This window comes from Anomaloglossus baeobatrachus, chromosome 10 (genome assembly GCF_048569485.1).
Source record: "Anomaloglossus baeobatrachus isolate aAnoBae1 chromosome 10, aAnoBae1.hap1, whole genome shotgun sequence".
Taxonomy (NCBI): Eukaryota; Metazoa; Chordata; class Amphibia; order Anura; family Aromobatidae; genus Anomaloglossus; species Anomaloglossus baeobatrachus.
This window is the reverse complement of record NC_134362.1, coordinates 179,437,724-179,462,392: the sequence shown is the minus strand read 5'-3', so window position 1 is coordinate 179,462,392 and position 24,669 is coordinate 179,437,724. Positions and strand designations below refer to the sequence as shown.

Below are 24,669 nucleotides of genomic sequence, written 5' to 3'. Positions count from 1 at the left end.
TTTCTTTTAATGCCAGCTATAGCTTTTCTATACTGGTCTGGATAGGGGTATTTATCCAGGCTTACTGGTGGTTGTGTGTATTACTGTTGTGAGTGGTTGTGGTGCTACCCTCTTCTCCTGCATATGCTGGCTGGACTGTTCATTTAGTGCCAGCTATAGCTTGTCTATACTGGTCTGGAGAGTTGTATTGTCATTAGGGTTTTGGAACCTTGTACAGTCCATGTATGTCACAAGGAGGTTATTAACAACTCTAATGGAGGCATAAGGATTTGTGGAAACTCCAGTTTCTTCCACTCTGCTTTCTAATGTATCTATTGTCTGTGATCAGACCAGGGGGACTGAGGGGTGCTTTACATGCTGCGACATCGCTGCCGATATATTGTCGGGGTCATGCCGTCAGTGACACACATCTGTCGCTGTTAGCGACATCGGCAGAGTGTAAAACCTATGAGCGACGATCAACGAGCGCAAAATTGTGCAAAATCGTTGCTCGTTGACACGTCGTTCATTTCCATATTATCGGTGCTGCTTAAGGTACGATGTTGTTTGTTGTTCCTGAAGCACCACACATCGCTATGTGTGATGCCGCTGGAACGACAAACATCTCCTTACCTGCATCCACCGGAAAAGGAGGAAGGAAGAAGGTGGGCGTCATGTTCCGGCCGCTCATCTCCGCCCCTTCTTTTTTTATTGGGCGGCGTTTCAGTGACGCTGCTGTGACGTCGCTGTGACGCTGAACGAGCCGCCCCTCCATAAAGGAGGCGGCTCACCGGTCACAGCGACGTCGCGGAACAGGTATGTGCATGTGACGCTGCCATAGCGATAATGTTCGCTACGGCAGTGATTACCACATACAGTTAGGTCCAGAAATATTTGGACAGTGACACAATTTTGGCTAGTTGGGCTCTGCACGCCACCACATTGGATTTGAAATGAAACCTCTACAACAGAATTCAAGTGCAGATTGTAACGTTTAATTTGAAGAAGGTTTGAATAAAAATATCTGATAGAAATTGTAGGAATTGTACACATTTCTTTACAAACACTCCACATTTTAGGAGGTCAAAAGTAATTGGACAAATAAACCAAACCCAAAAAAAAATTTTTAGTTTCAATATTTTGTTGCGAATCCTTTGGAGGCAATCACTGCCTTAAGTCTGGAACCCATGGACATCACCAAACGCTGGGTTTCCTCCTTCTTAATGCTTTGCCAGGCCTTTACAGCCGCAGCCTTCAGGTCTTGCTTGTTTGTGGGTCTTTCCGTCTTAAGTCTGGATTTGAGCAAGTGAAATGCATGCTCAATTGGGTTAAGATCTGGTGATTGACTTGGCCATTGCAGAATGTTCCACTTTTTTGCACTCATGAACTCCTGGGTAGCTTTGGCTGTATGCTTAGGGTCATTGTCCATCTGTACTATGAAGCGCCGTCCGATCAACTTTGCGGCATTTGGCTGAATCTGGGCTGAAAGTATATCCCGGTACACTTCAGAATTCATCCGGCTACTCTTGTCTGCTGTTATGTCATCAATAAACACAAGTGACCTAGTGCCATTGAAAGCCATGCATGCCCATGCCATCACGTTGCCTCCACCATGTTTTACAGGTTCATCTTTGTCTCATCTGTCCATAGAATACTTTTCCAGAACTGAGCTGGCTTCATGAGGTGTTTTTCAGCAAATTTAACTCTGGCCTGTCTATTTTTGGAATTGATGAATGGTTTGCATCTAGATGTGAACCCTTTGTATTTGCTTTCATGGAGTCTTCTCTTTACTGTTGACTTAGAGACAGATACACCTACTTCACTGAGAGTGTTCTGGACTTCAGTTGATGTTGTGAACGGGTTCTTCTTCACCAAAGAAAGTATGCGGCGATCATCCACCACTGTTGTCATCCGTGGACGCCCAGGCCTTTTTGAGTTCCCAAGCTCACCAGTCAATTCCTTTTTTCTCAGAATGTACCCGACTGTTGATTTTGCTACTCCAAGCATGTCTGCTATCTCTCTGATGGATTTTTTCTTTTTTTTCAGCCTCAGGATGTTCTGCTTCACCTCAATTGAGAGTTCCTTAGACCGCATGTTGTCTGGTCACAGCAACAGCTTCCAAATGCAAAACCACACACCTGTAATCAACCCCAGACCTTTTAACTACTTCATTGATTACAAGTTAACGAGGGAGACGCCTTCAGAGTTATTTGCAGCCCTTAGAGTCCCTTGTCCAATTACTTTTGGTCCCTTGAAAAAGAGGAGGCTATGCATTACAGAGCTATGATTCCTAAACCCTTTCTCCGATTTGGATGTGAAAACTCTCATATTGCAGCTGGGAGTGTGCACTTTCAGCCCATATTATATATATAATTGTATTTCTGAACATGTTTTTGTAAACAGCTAAAATAACAAAACTTGTGTCACTGTCCAAATATTTCTGGACCTAACTGTATTGGCCGTGCGCAAGGGCGGATGCTATCTCGCACGACATCGCTAACAAATGCTAGCGATGTCGCAGCGTGTAACGTACCCCTTAGTTATCAACTCGTAGACCTGTATTTTCTAGGCAGGCTAGTAAGAGTTAATCTCCTTTAGTCACATGCTATGGGAGAACCAGTCACTTTCACTGTTCTCCTGTATAATGCTGGATGGACTGTTCATTAATGCCAGCTATAGTTTTTCTATACTGGTCTGGATACTTGTATTTATCCAGGCTTACTGGTGGTTGTGTGTATTACTGTTGTGAGTGGTTGTGGTGTTCCTCACATTCTTATTTTGTTGCTGGCTTGCTTTACCTGCTTTCCACTTTAGTTTCTTACTGTTTGTTCCTAAAATTGTGCAGGATGACTGAGCGTCTGTTATCCCGATCTGTATAAATCAGTGTTTCTACAGGGGGAGGGGGAAATGATTAGCTTTACTTGTGAGAATAGTAAGGCATGAGACTCAAGAATCTCCATCATTAGGTGTAACCCTGAGGACAGGGATAGTCCAGGGTCCCTTTGTTTGAGGGACAGCATTGTCCCACTGCTCTTACAGTACAGATCCATAGTCTCAGTGCTCTTACAGTAAACAATTCATAGTCTCATTGATCTTACAGTAAAGAAACTATAATATCACTGCTCTTACATTAAAGAATCCCTAGTCATACCGCTCTTACAGTGAAGAATCCATAGGCTCAATGCTGTTACAGTGAAGAATCCATAGGCTCAATGCTCTTATAGTGAAGAATCCAGTCTCATTGATCTTACAGTAAAGAAACCATAAATTCACTGCTCTTACATTAAATAATCCATAGTCTCACTGCTCTTACAGTGAAGAATCCACAGGCTCAATGCTCTTACAGTGAAGAATCCATAGTCTCACTGATCTTACAAGGGGCTCCTATGCTGTCCCTCAAGCTATGGGACCCTGGACTATCCCTGTCCTCAGCATTGCCCGTACTGGTGGAGATGCCTGAGTCTCATGCCTTACTATGTGCCTAAGTAAAGCTAATCTCTCCCTTCCCCCTCTAAGGAAGGAAGGGTCAGGAGTGTGATGGAAAAACATATTAAGACAGATAGGGATAACAGAAGGTAATGGTAAAAACAGACAAACTGTCAGATTGCTGAGCTCTGTGTAACACTGCCCACACCACTGATTGGCAGCTTTATACAGAAAATAGCCAATCAGTGGTGGGGGCGGAGTAGGACTACCTTACAGCAGGTACAGTATGAGGGTCATCTATTGATAATCTCCTGTTGATAAAACAGTAATTTTATCAAAACTACAGAAATCAGCCCATTAAGTGACACATTGCCAGAATCAGAGTCTTTGCCGCTCTATCATGCTGCTCTCACATTCGGTAGCAATATCCTTTCAACAGATTCCCTTTAAAGTCGATGAGTTCATTTTTACTATTGTGTTTCTGCCAAAAAATTCTGGAAAAAAAAGTATCCGTTATAAAATAAAACATAAAATATATTCTAGCATGATTCTTAGAAAAGCTTCCCATATGACAAATGTAGAAAATAACAGCGCAGACTCTGGATTTTTTTTGTAGCCATATTATAAATGCAATTAGAACTTCAATTTCTCAAGGTGTGAATCACAGTTTTTCAACTGTTCATGCAAAGATGTAGAAAATGTTAGGAAGAAAGGACACACATGACGATATCCGTGCCTCTCATAAGGGATGGCACAATGCAGAATGAATTCATTTAACACCTTTCTTATTTGGGTATTCCGATTTTTTTTTTGGAAGCAGTTTTAGTTTTTAGTCCAACATTGATCACTACTGTGTAACTAACATCTATTGTAGGACAATAATTTCTGAGTTTTTGGTTATAAGGGTTGTCTCAAATCCTCTTTTGCGTTATGATTCCGTGATCACACTGTCACGCTAGGTATGGGGAAGTGCCAAGCGAATGGTGAAAGGGAAGGGAAACCCTGTGTCTAGGAACCTCTGACCAAACCTACTGCTGGTCCCTGGACTCCCTCACCACCCTAGATAGGTTCCACACCTATGTGCCGAGCCGGATACCTGACCCTAGGTATCCCTACTGCTGGTTACTGGGATCCCTCACCACCCTAGATAGGTTCTGCACCTATGCGCCAAGCCAGATACATTAACCAAGGTATCCCTAGTGCTGGTTCCTTGAGTCCCTCACCAACCTAGATTCCGCACCTATGCGCCGAGCCGGATACCTGACCCTAGGTATCCCTAGTGCCGGACCCTGGGGTCCTCACCACTCTAGATAGGTTCCACACCTATGCGCCGAGCCAGATACCTGACCCAAGGTATCCCTAGTGCTGTTCCCTGGGGTCCCTCACCACCCCAGATAGGTTTCGCACCTATGCGACAAGCCGGATACCTGACCCTTGGTATCCCTACTGCTGGTTACTGGGATCCTTCACCACCCTAGATAGGTTTCGCACCTCTGCGACAAGCTGGATACCTGACCCAAGGTATCCCTACAGCTGGTCCTTGGGGTCCCTCACCACTCTAGATAGGTTCCACACCTATGCGACAAGCCGGATACATTACCCAAGGTATCCCTAGTGCTGGTTCCTGGAGTCCCTCACCAACCTAGATAGATTCCGCACCTATGCGCCTAGCCGGATACCTGACCCAAGGTATCCCTACGGCTGGATCTTGGGATCCCTCACCACCCTAGATAGATTCCGCACCTATGCGCCAAACCGGATACCTGATCCAAGGTATCCTACTGCTGTTCCTTGGGGTCCCTCACCACCCTAGATAGGTTTTACACCTATGCGCCGAGCCGAATACCTGACCATAGGTATCCCTAGTGCTGGACCCTGGGGTCCCTCACCATCCTAGATAGGTTCCACACCTATGTGTCAAGCCAGATACCTGACCCAAGGTATCCCTAGTGCTGGTTCTTGGAGTCCCTCACTACCCTAGATAAGTTCCGCACCTCTGCGCCGAGTCGGATACCTGACCCAAGGTATCCCTAGTGCTGGTTCCTGGAGTCCCTCACCAACCTAGATAGGTTCTGCACCTATGCGCCTAGCCGGATACCTGACCCAATGTATCCCTACGGCTGGTCCTTGGGGTCCATCACCACCCTAGACAGGTTCCACACCTATGCGCCGGGCCAGATACCTGACCCTAGGCATCCCTAGTGCTGGACGCTAAATTGGAAACAGATGTGATGAGCTCTTCATCAACCCCACTAAACACTATAGACAACACGACAAGGACATACAGGGGTTAAATGCTTGAACTACTTATCCACAGATGACACAGGTACAAGTTCAGTAAAGTTTTTATCAACGATACCACAGAGGAGTACAAGCCACCTGCTTGCAACTAGAGCTGAATGAACTGAAAATATCACAAGCAACAGTCCAAGGAAGGAAGGGCTATTTAAGCACTAACGGAATGCTGATCATCAGCAGCTGGGTGGAATACGAAGACCAAAATGGAGAGAGATGAATACATCAGAAAAGCTACCTATACCAATGAATACTGACAGCAGGAACAAGTCAGGGAGCATTCTGTGCAGGCAAACACTGTCATCTTCCATGGCCAGAAACCACATGACTGTCTGTCACCTGTAACACAGATATTTAAAAAAGTACACTGCCCTATAGACAGTTTTAAAAAGCCATCACACAAAACTAGAAATGATAGGATAGCATTTTTTTGTTTATTGAATTTGTTTCTGGTTTTTAGGAATTTGCTGAATATGGTGTGTGATAGGGATACTGAGCTTGCTTCTTTGATGTAGCACACAGGAACACTTTAATTTAAAAGTCCAGTTGGTTTATTTTATCACACGTAAACCAAACTCCTCGTGTATAACATCGGCTCTCCTTCAGCTCCACAAAACATCATACGGTATTCGGTCCATTTTCCCTTGCAGTGTGCCCGCATTGGTTCGGATACAACTTCTCCGCCAAATTATCCCAGTGAAGGCATCTCAGCCTCCACTCGCTGATCCCGTTAGAATTACACACCCCTCTCCAGATATACTTTGTGGTGGTTTCATAAACCTCCATACACTGACCTTGGGCAGACAAAGCAAACCTTCTCTTCTCTTGGGAGGATTCCTTCCAGAGGTCGTCACAACCTCTATACACGATGCCGGTCAGGACAAGCTAATCTTCTCTCTCTCAGAGGATATTTTCTTTGAGACAATACAGTCTCCCTTCACTGACCATGTGTCAAACAATCAGTCTCCATTTCAAAACATGAGACACACCCATGGGTATGTATATAGCCAGACCTACCTGTCTCTTCAGCTACCCATAAAACCAGTCCTTGGAACACCTTAATTAACCAAGTGGCACAACATTGACCAGATCGGACATCAAGGTTTACACCATCTCTATGATACAAACCCACCACCAAGTTACAGGTGATTTAAAACAATCTGAACGTAGCTTTGTGCAAATAACCTATGATAGTCATCATCATTCAGAAAAGGATCAAATGAAATTGGACTAGGCAAGGTGGACTTCCCGAAAATAACTTGTAGCTATCCCATAGAATGGTGTAGCAGAGGACAAACATTACCAGTTTTAAGAAAAGCAGTCCGGAATGAAGCAATCATTTTGTGTTGAATCTGGATAGAGAGAGGATGTCAGAGCTCACAGCTTAACCATACGGATAAGAAGAGGCTAGAGAGAGAATTTCAGAGCTCACAGCTTAACCATAAAGATAAGAAGAGGATAGAGAGAGGATGTCAGAGCTCACAGCTTAACCATACGGATAAGAAGAGAATAGAGAGATGATATCAGAGCTCACAGCTTAACCATACGGATAAGAAGAGGATAGAGAGATGATATCAGAGCCCACAGCTTAACCATAAGGATAAGAAGAGAATAGAGAGATGATATCAGAGCTCACAGCTTAACCATAAGGATAAGAAGAGAATAGAGAGAGGATGTCAGAGCTCACAGCTTAACCATAAGGATAAGAAGAGGATAGAGAGAGGCTGTCAGAGCTCACAGCTTAACCATAAGGATAAGAAGAGAATAGAGAGAAGATATCAGAGCTCACAGCGCTTACCATAAGGATAAGAAGAGAATAGAGAGAGGATGTCAGAGCTCACAGCTTAACCATAAGGATAAGAAGAGGATAGAGAGAGGCTGTCAGAGCTCACAGCTTAACCATAAGGATAAGAAGAGGCTAAAGAGAGGATGTCAGCACTCACATCTTAACCATAAGGATAAGAAGAGGATAGAGAGATGATGTCAGAACTCAAAGCTTAATCATAAAGATAAGAAGAGGATAGAGAGAGAATGTCAGAGCTCACAGCTTAACCATAAAGATAAGAAGAGGATAGAGAGGATGTCAGAGCTCACAGCTTAACCATAAGGATAAGAAGAGGATAGAGAGAGGCTGTCAGAGCTCAGAGCTTAACCATAAGGATAAGAAGAGGCTAAAGAGAGGATGTCAGCACTCACATCTTAACCATAAGGATAAGAAGAGGATAGAGAGATGATGTCAGAACTCATAGCTTAACCATAAAGATAAGAAGAGGATAGAGAGAGAATGTCAGAGCTCACAGCTTAACCATAAAGATAAGAAGAGGATAGAGAGGATGTCAGAGCTCACAGCTTAACCATAAGGATAAGAAGAGGATAGAGAGAGGCTGTCAGAGCTCAGAGCTTAACCATAAGGATAAGAAGAGGCTAAAGAGAGGATGTCAGCACTCACATCTTAACCATAAGGATAAGAAGAGGATAGAGAGATGATGTCAGAACTCAAAGCTTAATCATAAAGATAAGAAGAGGATAGAGAGAGAATGTCAGAGCTCACAGCTTAACCATAAGGATAAGAAGAGGATAGAGAGAGGATGTCAGAGCTCACAGCTTAACCATAAGGATAAGAAGAGAATAGAGAGATGATATCAGAGCTCACAGCTTAACCATAAGGATAAGAAGAGAATAGAGAGATAATATCAGAGCTCACAGCTTAACCATAAGGATAAGAAGAGGATAGAGAGAGGATGTCAGAGCTCACAGCTTAACCATATGGATAAGAAGAGGATAGAGAGAGGATGTCAGAGCTCACAGCTTAACCATACGGATAAGAAGAGGATAGAGAGAGAATGTCAGAGCTCAAAGCTGAACCATAAGGATAAGAATAGGATAGAGAGAGGATGTCAGAGCTCATAGATTAACCATAAGGATAAGAAGAGGATAGAGAGAGGCTGTCAGAGCTCACAGCTTAACCATAACGATAAGAAGAGGATAGAGAGGATGTCAGAGCTCACAACTTATCCATAAGGATAAGAAGAAGATAAAGAGAGGATTTCAGAGCTCACGGCTTAACCATAAGGATAAGAAGAGGATAGAGAGAGGATGTCAGAGCTCACAGCTTAACCATAAGGATAAGGAGATAAAGCCATAAAGCACTGAAGAAACCATACAGATAATGTGTGACACAACAGCAAGAAAAAGATTTGGGCATGAGGAGAAGAGAAACATATACACATATTTGTTTTTGTCTGTCTAAACTTAGGACAATTAATGTACCCCATTGAATGCTACATTTTTAACTTCTTCTCAGTTTCATAAATGGGACCACTTGGACTCAAACCCAAGAGTTTGTTATATTGTCACTGAAACTTCCTTTTCTTTTTCCCTCTCCTAGCAATCATAAAGACAGCCCTTTCTAACATGGACAGAGAAGCGAGAGAAGAATATCTCGTTGTCATTCAAGCCAAGGACATGGGTGGCCACATGGGTGGACTTTCCGGAACCACCACTGTAACGGTCACCCTGACTGATGTCAACGATAATCCTCCAAAGTTTGCAATGAGTAAGTGCAGTTTATTTCTGGGTTTTTGTATTGGTGATTTTTTATTTGCTGGTTACGGAATGTTCTTCAAGGGGTTGTCCATTTTGTAAAATGTGTTTAATCAAACGAGATGCCAATTATAGACTGGTGTTAGGGTCTGTCTCTGCTGAGCTAAAGTGGTCAATCATTTGAAGACTTTGTATCAAGTGCGAGATCAAGAGAGAGAAGAGATAGAAGGAGAGAGAGAGAGAGTGAGAGAGAGTGAGAGAATGAGTGTGAGAGTGAGTGAGAGTGAGTGAGAGAGAGAGTGAGAGAGTGAGTGAGAGAGTGAGTGAGCGAGTGAGAGAAAGGGAGAAAGAGAGAGTGAGAGAGTGAGAGACAGAGAGAGTGAGAGAGAGATTGAGAGTGACTGAGAGAGAGTGAGTTAGAAAAAGCGTGAGAGAGAGTGAGTGAGAGAGAGTGAGAGAGTGAGAGAGAGTGAGTGAGAGAGAGTGAGAGAGTGAGAGAGAGTGAGTGAGAGAGAGTGAGAGAGTGAGAGAGAGTGAGTGAGAGAGAGTGAGAGAGTGAGAGACAGAGAGAGTGAGAGAGAGATTGAGAGTGACTGAGAGAGAGTGAGTTAGAAAAAGCGTGAGAGAGAGTGAGTGAGAGAGAGTGAGAGAGAGTGAGTGAGAGAGAGTGAGAGAGTGAGTGAGAGAGAGTGAGAGAGTGAGTGAGAGAGAGTGAGAGAGTGAGTGACAGAGAGACCAGAATAGAATTTACACATCTGAGCATGCTTGGTTACAAAAAGACGGATCCGTCGTCGGAATCTGTCATTTGATGGATTGCGACAGATCCTGCACCTTAGGCTTCCATTCTAACAAATGACGGACTATGACGGATGCGTCACTGTCTGTTTTTTTGACGCACACAAAAAACGTTCCTATGGACGTTGGCTCCGTCGGACGGACAAACATTTTCCAACAAATCCGTCACACGACGGATGAAACGTGAGTCCATCCATCGCAATCCATTGCTAATACAAGTCAATGAGAAAAACACGGATCCAGAGCTGGATCCACAAACGACGGATTGCGACTGATGGCATAAAACTGATGTGTGAAAGGGGCCTAAGGTGTACCTAGTCCTCTATGACAGTTAAGGTCTAGAAGGAGTATACCCTTCTGGTATTTCTGATTTTTTTTTTAACTAGACAAACCTTTTAAAGGGAATGAAAATGACTTATTGTTTAGATAAAATGTTTCAATTTTTTGTATCTTTAAAATTGTTTTGGAATATTTATTTCATATCATTAAAATATTAAATTTGTGTAACCTTATAATTTTCACGCTGACCACTGAAAAAGGATCCACCAATCACAATAGTTGATGTCACATCTGATCCTGCTCCCACTTTCTTCACAATAATCTTTGCTCTTGTACAATGTACATGTATTGTTTCCTGCAACAACAGGAAGTTAATGTCTAAAAAAGCCTGAGTGGTCAGTGTGAAAATTGGACAATTTCTAATTCATATGTTTAATAAAGACTGTGATAGGTAAAAAAAAATGGCAATTTTAAATAAATAAATAAATAGCATTTAGCTAAACAATTTGATATAAACAATATGTTATTTTCTGATGACACATTCACATTAAAGGGAATCTGTTATGATGAAGCTGGTATCTGTTCTGTAGGAAGAATGTTATAGATGTCATGATGACTTTGGGATAGTAAAGAACAGCGACTTCTAAGCTGTCCCTCAAGCTAAGGGACTCTACGATATCCTTAATGTCAGAGATACTCCTAATGGTGGAGAGGCCTGAGTCTCCTTCCTGGCCCTGTTCCTGACCATTCCTGACCTGATTCTCCCTTCAGAGAGGGATGGGACAGAAAAGTGTTGAAACCACAGATAAAGACAGACAAGAGAAATGCCATGACTCTATCACACAACACGCACACACAAAGATAAAGACAATAAGAGATTCAGGAGAAAAAAAAAACAAGAGCAGGAAGGAAGTATAAAACAAAAGGAGTAAACTCCCCAACTACACTAAGCACAACTTTCACCAGAGAGTCTGGGACACCACATCTCCCAGACCAATATAGGATAAACTATAGCTGGCATAGGTAGAAGGATTCCACCACCATAAATAGGAGAGGAGCAGATGAGATAAGTCTCCTCGCAACATGTGATTAAATGAACAAGCAGACGGGCAAAAATTAACTCTTGCTAGCCTGCCTATGAATCAGCACACACAGCATGTTGACACCCTAGTCTGCCTATGTTGAATCCAGACACCAGAAAACTATTCGGTGGAAAGTCAGAATCTACCATGTGATCAGGGGCTAATGCTGAAAAGACAGTTGGCGACATTTTTGCAAAACTCTGTGTGACAATAGAGCAGGAGGAGCTGATCAGATTGATATACATATAATGGAGAAAAGTTTTAGTAAAACATACATTGGATTAATTGAAATCCTTAAGGCCGCTTTACACGCAACAATATCGCTAACGAGATGTCGTTGGGGTCACGGAATTCGTGACGCACATCCGGCATTGTTAGCGACGTCATTGCGTGTGACACTGCCGAGTGTCCGCTAACGATCAGAATTACTCACCAAATCGTTGATCGTTGACACGTCGTTCATTTCCCAAATATCGTTGCCCGTTGTGGACGCAGGTTGTTCGTTGTTCCTGAGGCAGAACACATCGCTACGTGTGACACCCCGGGAACGACGAACAACAACGCACCTGCGTCCTCCGGCAACGAGGTGGGCGTGCCATTAATGCAGCTGCTCTCCGCCCCTCCGCTTCTATTGGTGAGCCGCTCTGTGACGTCGCTGTGATGCCACACGAACCTCCCCTTAAAAAAGAGGTTGTTCGCCAGCCACAGCGACGTCATTAGGAAGGTATGTGTGTGTGACGTGTACCGGCGATATTGTTCGCCACAGGCAGCAATTTGCCCGTGACGCACAAACGACGGGGGCGGGTGTGATCGCTAACGACGTTGCAGCGTGTAAAGCGGCCTCTAGAGTTTGGATGTACATAAGACCAAGGGGGCGGTCCTATACAGTGATTGACAGTATCCATGTAAAGTTTGCTGTCAATCACGGAATGGACCACCCACTGGACTCATTTGTTTACAAACACCATTTCAATTCATGAAATACTGATTTTGTTTTTTCAAAAGGTTTTCATGATTCCAAATTGTTGGAGTTTTGCTGTAAATTAAAGGGGACTGCACTCTAAAAAATGTGTTTTAATACTAGAAGTCCCAGAGAGGGGTCATTTAACATTTATACCATTGGAACCCTATGGAGCTCGAAATTCCTGGGACTTCTAGTGTTAAGCAGCAGAATCCTAAATTTTATTTTCCCACTTGATCTAATTGCATACTCGTAATATTTGCATTAAAACACACTTAGTTCTGAAAAGCACACGACTTAGCCATCCAATCTTATAGACAAGCAAATCCAGAATTTCTTGGCCGTATTATTACTTTGATATTTTCACTTCGGTTCCATTATAAATATGCAATATCTTGGAAGACAAAGGATGCAGTCATTTTAAATATTACTTTGGGGTAAGATAAATGCTGCAGGGTCTGTGCAAACAGTCCTTTGTACAACAAATATTAACATTTTCAAGATGGAAAGCATTTCCATATCTGAAGTGTTCAGGCCCTTTACCATGTAATTCAAAGAGGCTGGTTTTATATTGAATGACAAAAACACTGGATATCAAAAATTGCTTTCGAATGATCAGTTCAAGGTGAATTGGCCATGTCTCCGCTCACATTAGAAGACTCTCAGCTGAATGCATTTCTTTTCATTGGAGTCACCAAAAATACAGATAGAGTGACATTTCACTAAGCAACTATAATTTTAGGATTACGTAAAAAAAAAGGAAAAAAAATTTGAACTTTAGAGAACTTTAAAAAGAAAATGTAACTTTTCAGTTTATAAACTCGTTAAAGGGTTTTTACTATTATATCAGATGAGCAGATCAAGCAAAATTCAAATATCCTTGGAAATTCTATTTTCGGGAAAGTTGTTCCCCACTAAATTAGTATCCCTTACTTCACTTTTGGGGTCTTGATAGTTAGTGGCGCTGCTGTGGGGGCTGCACTGTGCTGCTGGGGCTGCACTGTGCTGCTGGGATTTCTGTGGCTGCTGAGGCTGCTGGGGCTGTGCTGCTGGGGCTGCACTGTGCTGCTGGGGCTGCTGAGGGCTGGGGGGGCTGCTGGGGCTGTGCTGATGGGGCTGCGGGGGTCTGCGGGGGCTGCACTGTGCACTGAGGCTGCTGAGGCTGCGCTGCTGGGGCTTCGGGGGCTGCACTGTGCTGCTGGGGCTGCAGATGCAGTGCTAAGCTGCTGCGGTTGGTGGTTCTGTGCTGATGGGCTGTGGGTGGTAAGGAACTGGCAGAGGCTATCTTGAAAATAGCAGTAGTGCGAGGTTCAAATAATGGCTCCCGGAATCGGCATGTGCGCAGATGGAGCTCTTGGCTCAAGATTTTGTCTACACACGTGCCACTTCCAGCCTTTTGATCTCCCATCAGCGGACTTAAAGGTAACCTGTCACCAGAATTTTAGCTATTTAACTAAAAGAATCCCCTTCTGCAGCTCCTGGGCTGCATTCTAGAAAGGTTCATCTTGCCACTGGCCCCCCTTTCATACCTACATAACAACTTTATAAAATATTACCTTTTGCTATGGTAATGAGGTTTGTTGGCCCCAGGGGCGGGATGTGTTTCGTATGTTATCCCCCCTCCTGCCGTTGTTTGCCGTCCCCCAGTGTTCATTTACATAGATGATGCAGTGCTGGAGAGGTCTCGCGTATGCGCAGTGGCACTATCGCGGGACTGAGCACTGTTTTCAAATCGTGAGCACCGGTGATGTTATTGCGCAGGCGCGAGATTATGGGTGGTGTCGTGAATGTCATGACCAGCATCATCCAAGTACCCACCCATAATCTCGCGCCTGCGCAATAGCATCACCGGTGCTCGCGATTTGAAAACAGTGCTCAGTCCCGCAATAGTGCCACTGCGCATGCGCAAGACCTCCGGAGCACTGCGAAAGATGAGGGTGGCAGCCTCATCTATGTAAATGAACACTGGGGGACGACGAACAGCGGCAGGAGCGGGCATAACAGAAAAAATACAGCCTGCCCCCGGGGCCAACAAATCTCATTACCATAGCAAAAGGTAATATTTTATAAAGTCGTTTTGTAGGTCTGAAAGGGGGGGCCAGTAGCAAGGTGAACCTTTCTAGAATACAGCCCAGGAGCTGCGAAACGGGATTCTTTTAGTTTAATAGCGAAAATTCTGGTGACAGGTTCCCTTTAAGGAAAATGGTGCATGCGCAGATGAGATTTTGGCTTGTCATTGAGCCGATAGCTCAATCTGTGCATGCGCTGACTCCAAGCGCCATTTCTTTGAAGCCCGCACCACCGACAGTTTGTGATCTTGCCTGCCTCACTCACAGTGCTCACAGTAAGCATATAGGACACCCGCTGCACCACCCACAGCAGCGCCCTTCTCCAAAACCGCCCCTGCCTACTGTGACCGCGCTTTCACACAACAATTTTTCGCCATCAGTCATAATCCTTTTTCTTGACAAATCAATGGATCTGTTGCAGATTCTGGCAAAACTGATGCGACGGATCTGACTAGCTGGGGGCTAAATAATAATTGGAGCATGCTTAGTTAAAAAAAAAACGGAATCCGTCGCCGGATTCCGTCATTTGACAGATGATGACGGATTCTGCGCCTATAGGCTCCAATACCACCAAACAATGGACGGCGACAGATCCGTCGCCGTCCTTTTTTTGTGACGTACCCAAAAAACATTACTGTGGACGTTGTCTTCGTCCAACGGACAAACATTTTTTGATGGATCCATGGAACAACGGATGAAACGTGAGGCCATCCGTCGCTAATACAAGTCAATGAGAAAAAAAAGGATCCAGCTGCATCAGTCGCTGGATCCGTTTTTTTTTAAAATTCGACAGATTGTGACTGATGGCAAAAAACTGATGTGTGAAAGGGGCCTAAGACACCACCGTATTGGAAGATGAACCCCCCCCTTTTTTTTTAAAAAAAATTCTCTAACTTTGGGGTGCATCTTATAATCCGGTGCAGCCTATAAACCACAAAATAAGGTATTTGCTGCCAAGAAAAAATATTTTTATTGAACCTTAACAGTAACAATCTTTTCACCCAATAAATGAGTATTTCATTCCTTCGTCAAATTATTGGCAGCCTGGTTTTACCGGCCAATTACCAGAAGGCAAATGTTCCTAAGAAAGCTTGTTCACGATACTCTTGCAAGTGGAACTGGACCCTTAAGGCCCCGTCATACGCAGCGATATCGCTAGCGAGCGTACCCGCCCCCGTCGTTTGCAAATCGCTGCCCGTGGCGCACAATATCGTTAGGAGCCGTCACATGAACTTACCTGCCTAGCGACGTCGCTGTGGCCGGCGAACCACATCCTTTCTAAGGGGGCGGTTCGTGCGGTGTCACAGCGGTGTCACTAAGCGGCTGCCCAATAGAAGCGGAGGGGAAGAGATGAGCGGCCGTAACATCCCGCCCACCTTCCTTCCTCATTGCCAAATGTATAGAGCTGTGGAAAAAAAGCGCAGATAGGGTATTACCCCAATAATGTGGGGTGAGGGGGGGGAGTACTACTCACCAGATGAGGTTGTGCAAGTCACAACTCCTCTATTCGCATGTAAGATTGTGATCCAGGCTGCAGCCCCCCGGAGGCAGATAACAGAGAGCAGTAGAGAGGGGTGGTAATGCCGCGCCAAAAATCACTATGAATATCAGATTAACGTGTCTTTATTATTGGCATAGGTCTACGAGTTTCAGGAGCTCTGCTCCCTTCTTCAGGACCGACAAGCATAAAAGAAACATCAAATCTCTTTTGATCAGTTTTGATGTTTCTTTTATGCTTGTCGGTCCTGAAGAAGGGAGCAGAGCTCCTGAAACGCGTAGACCTATGCCAATAATAAAGACACGTTAATCTGATATTCATAGTGATTTTTGGCGCGGCATTACCACCCCTCTCTACTGTTCTCTGTTTCCTTCCTCATTGCAGGCGGCCGCAGGTAAGCTGTAGTTCGTCGTTCCCGAGGTGTCACACGTAGCGATGTGTGCTGCCTCGGAAACGACGAACAACCTGCGTCCTCAACAATCAACGATTTTTTGGAAAATGAATGACGTGTCAATGATGGACGATATGGTGAGTATTTTCCATCGTTAAAGGCCGCTCATTGGTGTCACACGCAACGACGTCGCTAACGATGCCGGATGTGCGTCACGGAATCCGTGACCCCGGCGATAAATCGTTAGATACGTCGCTGCGTGTGACAAGGACTTTATCCTCCCTAATGATTAATTACAATAGCCTACATCAGTTTTTATGGAGGTCTCCATTTCTGGAGTGGATGGACACAACATTCTAATGGTAATCTACTAAAAAAAATATTGATTTTATGGTTTGTATATTTACCAACCAAAATAATAAACAGTAAAAAAGAAAATGTAAAATATATAAAAAAAAACAATTTTATTATAAACTAATGATCTCTTGCTCAAATTTTATTCTTCCCATCAGGAATCCAATCTGTATCTTGCTGGGCCGGGTTAAAATGGTTCTGTTCCCAGCATAGATTGTCTTCAATATTTTGTTCACAAAGAAAATAACCAGGATTGATTTTAGAAAGAAGAGCATACATTCCACCCTCGCCACGTAGATCCATCGCACATAAATATTTCTTCTTGTATTTTGCATCGGAATCTGTGCCCTACAGTGATAGTCTGAAAACAACAGGACATAAGGAAAATACATTACAGTCTGTGGAATTCCACTGAGGGAAATACAAATCTGGCAAATGTACTTTAATAGTGGTGCATTTGTTTTCCTCCAGTATCTGGGTCATCACTGACACTCAGTTAGGTTTCAATAGGTATCAAGTTTAGAAGTATGAAGTGCGTCTCTGTATTGTCACGAGTGACTGACAGTCATCTAGTTTCCAGCAATAGAAGGTCACAGCATTTGGCAGTACGAAATGCTCCCTGACTTTCTATTGTTGTTGCTGTTAGTATTCATTGTATTAGTTAGCTTTCCTGCTGGATTTTCATCTCTTCCCCTTTAGGACCCAGTGGAGCTCACCTTCCACCCAACTACTGATTATCAGTATTCCCCTTGTGCTTAAATACTCCCATCTCCCCTTGACTGCTGCTGGTGATTTTATTCAGCTCATGGTTGCAAGCAGGCGGCTTGCACTCATCTGTAGTACCATTGCTGAAACTTTGCTGAACCTCTACCAGAGTCATCTGTGGATAAGTAGTTCATGCACTTTTCCCCCCTGTGTGCCCCCTTGTCTTCTCTAGTGTTTAGTGGGGTTGGAAAAAAGCTTATCTCACCCATTCCCTATTTAGGGTCCAGCACTAGGGATAGCAAGGTTCAGGTATCCATTGGGTGGTGAGCAGCATCGGACTGGCTACTGGAGGAACTGCAGTAATACCAGTCCTGGCCGCAGTTACCTGCACTGAACTCCGGAGTTCTCACCTGAGCTCCAGAGTGGAGCCTGGACTGAGCCGCGGGTTTACAGGACTGAACTGTGAGCGCCAACTGATTCCCAGGCTATCACAGTTCAGTCAATGACAGCTGCGAACAGGCCAGGCTGCACTCCGTAGCTCAGGTGAGAGCTCCGGAGTTCAGTGCAGGTAACCGGGCCAGGACTGGTATTACCGGCAGTTTCCGGTAATACCAGTCCTGGATGCGGTAACCTGCATTCAGCTGCGAACAGGCCGGGTTGCACTCCGCGGCTCAGGTGAGACCTCTGGAGTTCAGTGCAGGTAACCGGGCCAGGACTGGTATTACCGGCAGTTTCCGGTAATACCAGTCTTGGATGCGGTAACCTGCATTCAGCTGCGAACAGACCAGGTTGCACTCCGGAGCTCAGTTAAGAGCTCCGGAGTTCAGTTCAGGTAACCGCGGCCAGGACTGGTATTACTGCAGTTCCTCCAGTAGCCAGTCCGACGCTCGTGATGAAGGACCCTAGGGACCAGCAGTAGGTTTGGTCAGGGGTCACCATCTCCCTCTTCCCTAGAAACAAGGTTTTCTTCTCTTTTGCCATTCACTTGGTACTTTCCCGTACCTAGCGTGACTTGTATGTCCAGAATGACAAGGCTTTTTCAATAAATAATAAACCATATATTCTGTAGGAATTAATCTTTACTTCAAATTTTGAATTTGCCTTTTTGTGCATTTTTCCTGGTAAATTCCGGCACTTTACCCAGCTCATCCCGGTTGCCCTGGTGCAGTGGCAATCGAGCTAAAATAAGGAGTTAATGACAGCTGTTAGTTCTCAAAAATAACAGCTATCATCAAGCCTGAGGTTAGTAATGAGGAGGGGTCTATGAGACTCTCCTCATTACTACCCCTTTAGTCAAAAGAAATAAACACAAAACACAAAGAAAAATATTTTATTAAAAAAAAAAAAACAACCCCCCCATTTCTACAATTCGTTAAACCCCAAACACCCCTAATAATAAACATTTACGAGCAGAGTATTGCAAAAATGAAGTTTTCTTCTCATTACGGGTCACATCTTGTTTCTTACACTGGGAATTGTCAGTCTCAAAATGAAAGATGAGGAAAGATATGTGTATTTTACAGATTTCTGCTCCTCAAAAATTAAAGACAACATTTTGTCCAGGTATTTCGATATAAATATTAGCTGTAGTACCTAGCATTGCCTATGATAGTAACTGTCTCTCTGTCTCCCTCCAAGTCTCTGTCTGTCTCCCTTTCTGTTTATCCCTCTCTCTATCTCTTTGCCTGTCTGTCTCTCTCTCTATCTCTTTGTCTGCCTGTCCCTGTCTATCTGTCTTTTTCCCTGTTTGTCTCTGTCTCTCAATCTCTTTCCCTGTCTGTCTGTCTCTTTCCCTGTCTGTATGTCTCTCTATCTCTTTCCCTGTCTGCCTCTCTATATTTTTCCCTGTCTGTCTCTTTCCCTGTCTTTCCCTGTCTTTCCCTGTCTGTCTCTTTGTGTGTGTCTATTTGTGTCTGTCTCTTTGTCTGCCTCTGTCTGACTGTATCTTTCTCTTTATGTCTCTTTCCCTTTCTGCCTGTCTGCCTCTGTCTTTCTCTATCTGTCTCTTTTCCTGTCTCTCTGTGTCTGCATGTCTCTTTGTCTGTCTCTGTCTGTCTGTCACTGTCTGTCTGTCTGTCTCTGTCTGTCTGTCACTGTCTGTCTGTCACTATCTGTCTGTCACTGTCTGTCTGTCACTGTCTGTCTGTCTGTCTGTCTGTCTCTTTCCCTGGCTGTATTGTGACACGCCAACATTCTTCTGAAATTCTGTGGCACCCAGCTACATTGACTTTAATGAAGGCAGGTTTTTTTTGGCAAATAACTAAAGCGCGGGGATAAAATTTCCCATCAAAACATAGTCTATGATGTTCCCAGAGTCAAATGAGGCGTCTGTGCAAAATTTTGTGATAGTACATGCCACGGTGCGGATTCTTGTAGCGGACACACACACACACACACACACACACACATACACATACACATATGCATGCACACGCACACGCACACACACACACTCAGCTTTATATAATAGATATACAGTATATATACCTAACACCAAATGAAATGTGATCTTTTTTCTCAATTTTCAAATCCTATTTCTAAAAATACAGACATATTAAAGGAAAAATGCAATATATTTAATGAAATGAATTAGATCAGGGAGACAGAGATGGGATTGCCCACACCCCTACAAACATTTCTCCGATTACATAGGATAGAACAGAAATCATCAGCTTGTTGATTCTGCGCTGGACAGCAATGTGAATTCATGATTAAATTGGGAGTCTACGCTCCCCCTCTTGGGTTTTAAAAATCAAAAAAGATGAACTTGTTCTATTCTTACAAGCTCTCGAGAAAATAGCTTTATTGCCATTTCACAAGAAATTGTAGTGTTTACCTAAAAGCACATTGAACATTCCTATTAAGTAGCCCAGATCCACTGGGGCTATTTTAATCCATTAGTTTGCAAGATACATTACCCAGATATTTCTATGGACTAAATTGCGCACTATCTCCAGAAACTGTGTAAAATCCTTGTATGATTTCAAATTAGTTTATCCCAAAAGAGAATAAACAAAATGTATACAAAGCCGGATGCAGTGAAGTGTAAATTAGTCTCACAGCTCTGCATGATGTCGATTCAGTTATAGGAGGATAATACAAGCAGTAATAAAATATAGAAATAATAGCAAACAATAATGCAAAAAATGTTTTATATAAATAAATAAAAAAAAAAAAAAAATATATATATATATATATATATATATATATATATATATATATATATATAAAAACATGTTTTTCATTATTGTTTACTATTATATATATATGTATATATCTATCAGTGGCGTAACTAGAGTTTGATGGGCCCCGGTGCAAAGTTCAGAGCTGGGCCCCCCTTCCTCCACGTACACTGACACTTGGGATACGGGATAATGACGGGGTGCGGGATAATAAGCACCCAGGTTTCCCGTGGTATGAAATCCCTCTATCAGCACCCAGCGTTCCTATGTTCTGATATCCATCTTGTTCTCAGCACCCAGCTTCTCCATGCTCTGCTATACATCTTTCCCTCAGCACCCAGCTTTCCCATGCTCTGCTATACATCTTTCCCTCAGCACCCAGCTTTCCCATGCTCTGCTATACATCTTTCCCTCAGCACCCAGCTTTCCCATGCTCTGCTATACATCTTTCCCTCAGCACCCAGCTTTCTCATATCAGAGCATGTGAAAGGTGGGTGCTGAGAGATGTACAGCAGAGCATGTGAAAGCCGGGTGCTGTGAGGAGATGTATAGCAGAGCATGGGAAAGCTGGGTGCTGAGAGATGTATAGCAGAGCATGTGAAAGCCGAGTGCTGTGAGAAGATGTATAGCAGAGCATGGGAAAGCTGGGTGCTGAGAGATGTATAGCAGAGCATGGGAAAGCTGGGTGCTGAGAGAAGATGTATATCAGAGCATGGAAAAGCTGGGTGCTGAGAGATGTATAGCAGAGCATGGGAAAGCTGGGTGCTGAGAGAAAGAGCCTTTTTCCCTCAGCACAAAACGTTCCCATCCCATGCATGTATCTTTGTCCCCCCTCGTATATAGTTCTCCAAATACTATAATGGCCCCCACATAGCCTTCCATATAGCATAAAGGGTCCCACATAATCCTTCATATATTAGAATGTACCTCCATAGTCCTCCATGTATTATAATGCATTTCCCATAGTTCTCCATATATTATAATTCAGCCCATAGTTCTCCATATATTATACTGCACCACATAGTCCTCCATGTTTTATAATGCACCCCCATAGTCCATGTATAAGGTAGGCTCCATAGTCCTCCATATATTATAATGTAGCCCCCATAGTCCTATCTGTATTATAACGCAACCCTACAAAACTTCATATTGCATTTTGCAGCCCCATAGACCTCCAAATATAATGCACCCCTATAGTCCATGTATAAGGTGTCCTTTCAGCCCCCTAGACCTCCATGTATAATGCAGCCCTTGTCCATGTATAAGGTGTCCTTCATGTTTATTTTGCAGTCCCCCCAGACCTTCATGTATAATAATGTAGCCAGCCTCCCCAGGCCTCCATGTATAATAATGCAGCCAGCCTCCCCAGGCCTCCATGTATAATAATGCAGCCAGCCTCTCCAGGCCTCCATCTATAATAATGCTGCCAGCCTCCCCAGGCCTCTATGTATAATAATGCAGCCAGCCTCTCCAGGCCTCCATCTATAATAATGCAGCCAGCCTCCCCAGGCCTCTATGTATAATAATGCAGCCAGCCTCTCCAGGCCTCCATCTATAATAATGCTGCCAGCCTCCGCAGGCCTCCATGTATAATAATGCAGACAGCCTCCCCAGGCCTCCATGTATAATAATGCTGCCAGCATCCCCAGGCCTCCATGTATAATAAAGCAGCCAGCCTCCCCAGGCCTCCATGTATAATATTGCAGCCAGCCTCCCCAGGCCTCCATGTATAATAATGCAGCCAGCCTCTCCAGGCCTCCATGTATAATAATGCAGCCAGCCTCCCCAGGCCTCCATGTATAATAACGCAGCCAGCCTCTCCAGGCCTCCATCTATAATAATGCTGCTAGCCTCCCCAGGCCTCCATCTATGATAATGCTGCCAGCCTCCCCAGGCCTCCATGTATAATAATGCAGACAGTCTATGTCTGTTTCTTTCCCTGTCTGTGTCTGTCTCTTTCCCTGGCTGCATTGTGACACGCCAACATTCCATATAAGGGCGTGGCTGCACATTCTTCTGAAGTTCTGGCTGCACTGTGGCTCCCAGCTCCATTCGCTTTAATGGAGGCAGGTTTTTTGGTGAATAACTGCAAAGAGCGAGGTTAAAATTTCCCCTCAAAACATAGCCTATGATGCTCTCGGGGTCCAGAAGTGTGAGTGTGCAAAATTCACACACACACATTCAGCTTTATATATTAGATATATAAATAATAATAACTTTAATAATAATACTGCAACATATGATATTAATAAACATTGTAAATTGTACAGATTAAATAATAATAAACTTTAAAATATAATATTATCAATTATTATTTTTAGTCTTTTAAATTACAATTCTGGTAATTTTTAATCAACTGTTATAGTAGACGTAAAAATAATAATAATAATAATAATAATTATTATTATTATTATAGTACTATTAATACTTGGAAATAGTAATACATTATATTGCTAATTCAAAAACTCAGTTTACTAAGCTACAACCAGAGCAAATTTGATACAAGAAATATAGCATGCTGAAATCTAATAGTGTGTAATATACACGCTGTCAGGATTTGGCTTTACTTAACAGTTACAGTTATCATCATCATCATATGACAGCAAGTATATGATTCATGAGAAACAAAAAGAGAGACTAAGGGGTACTTTACACGCTAGCGATGTCGAGCGCGATAGCACCCGCCCCCGTCGCTCGTGTGACATTTGGTGCTCGCTGCCGTAGCGAACATTATCTCTACAGCAGCGTCACACGCACAAACCTTGTCAGCGACATCTCTGTGACTGCCGAACAATCCCTCCTTCAAGGGGAAGATGCGTTCAGCGTCACTGCAACGTCACTGCGGCGTCACTAAGCGGCCGGCCAATAGAAGCGAAGGGGCGGAGATGAGTGGGACGTAACATCCTGCCCACCTCCTTCCTTCCTCATTGCCGGTGGACGCAGGTAAGGAGATGTTCGTCGTTCCTGCGGTGTCACACATAGCGATGTTATGCTGCAGGAACGACAAACAACATCGTACCGGTGGCAGCATCGATATTAAAGAAATTAACGACGTGTCAACGATCACCGGTTTGGAACGATTTTGCGATCGTTGATCGTCGCTCATTAGTGTTACATGCTGCGATGGTGCTACCGGCGACAGATGTGCGTCACTAATGACGTGACGCCGACGATATATCGGTAGTGATGTCACAGCGTGTAAAGTACCCCTAACTGTTATGAGATTGCATTGCTACAAATTACACATTTTTGGTTACATGACCACTGCTCCAATTGGCAAGGAGAGGCAAATCCTGACAGTGTGTATATTACACACTATCCTAGGTACCAATAACCTTGTTTTTTTCTCATCACAGAAAATTGGTCTGATTATGCTAATTACTTTCTGATCAGAGTTTAAAGATAGCATGATCAGAGTGAGATCCCATTTTCTCGGATGTGGAGCAAACAGGAATTTTTTTTTGCGTCTTTACCATTCTGTTAGTCTGTGAAAATTGGCCGTAATTGGATGTCATATTGGTGTGGTGCGATTTTTTTCTATGGATATGAATGTGATATGATTTATGCAACTCGGTCATGGTGAGAATTTTTCCTCTGACAAACTCATTCCAAGGAAATATTGTCCTCCATGGACTGTAATGAGGCTTGTAGTAGGATTCATTGTCCTGCATCTAGTGTGAGAAAGCCATGGACCCCATAGGGGGGAGGGGCGACATGACCAGTGGGAAGGGAGGGAGTGAGGGGTTAATAAAGTGAATTAAAGGGCATTATGGGCCCTTATAGGGGATTGGTGGAATAGGGTCACTGTAGGGTGGGGAGGGGGCTAGTATATAAACTATAGGGGAGGGGTCTTACCTTCCTTGTGACTCCGGACAGCAAAGGTTTCAGACCCAGGACCACGGACCCAGCATGGCGGACCTCCAGGAGCTCGATAGGCTCCTCAGATCGGCGATGGCGGTGCACGGGGCCCAGGCAGTGCAGTCCCACGTCAGGGCTGCCTGGGCTTCCCCGTCGGCACCTGCCCCTTGCACCCCCCCATAGATGCGGGCGGCGTTCCAGGCCCCCCCCCATCCGATATTCCCCAGGCGCAGGGGGGGCAAGGAGGCACAG

The 24,669-nt window shown here is 44.0% G+C and overlaps 1 protein-coding gene across 1 annotated transcript in view; it reads left to right on the top strand.

The window, feature by feature from the left end:
* The window catches only part of LOC142254676 (cadherin-8), a 592,012-nt gene that overhangs the window by 378,158 nt on the left and 189,185 nt on the right, over positions 1-24,669 (top strand). The window contains exon 5 of the mRNA XM_075325863.1: positions 9,089-9,256. Within this exon, the coding sequence (XP_075181978.1) occupies positions 9,089-9,256 (168 nt within the window). The remainder of the gene's footprint in view (positions 1-9,088; positions 9,257-24,669) is intronic.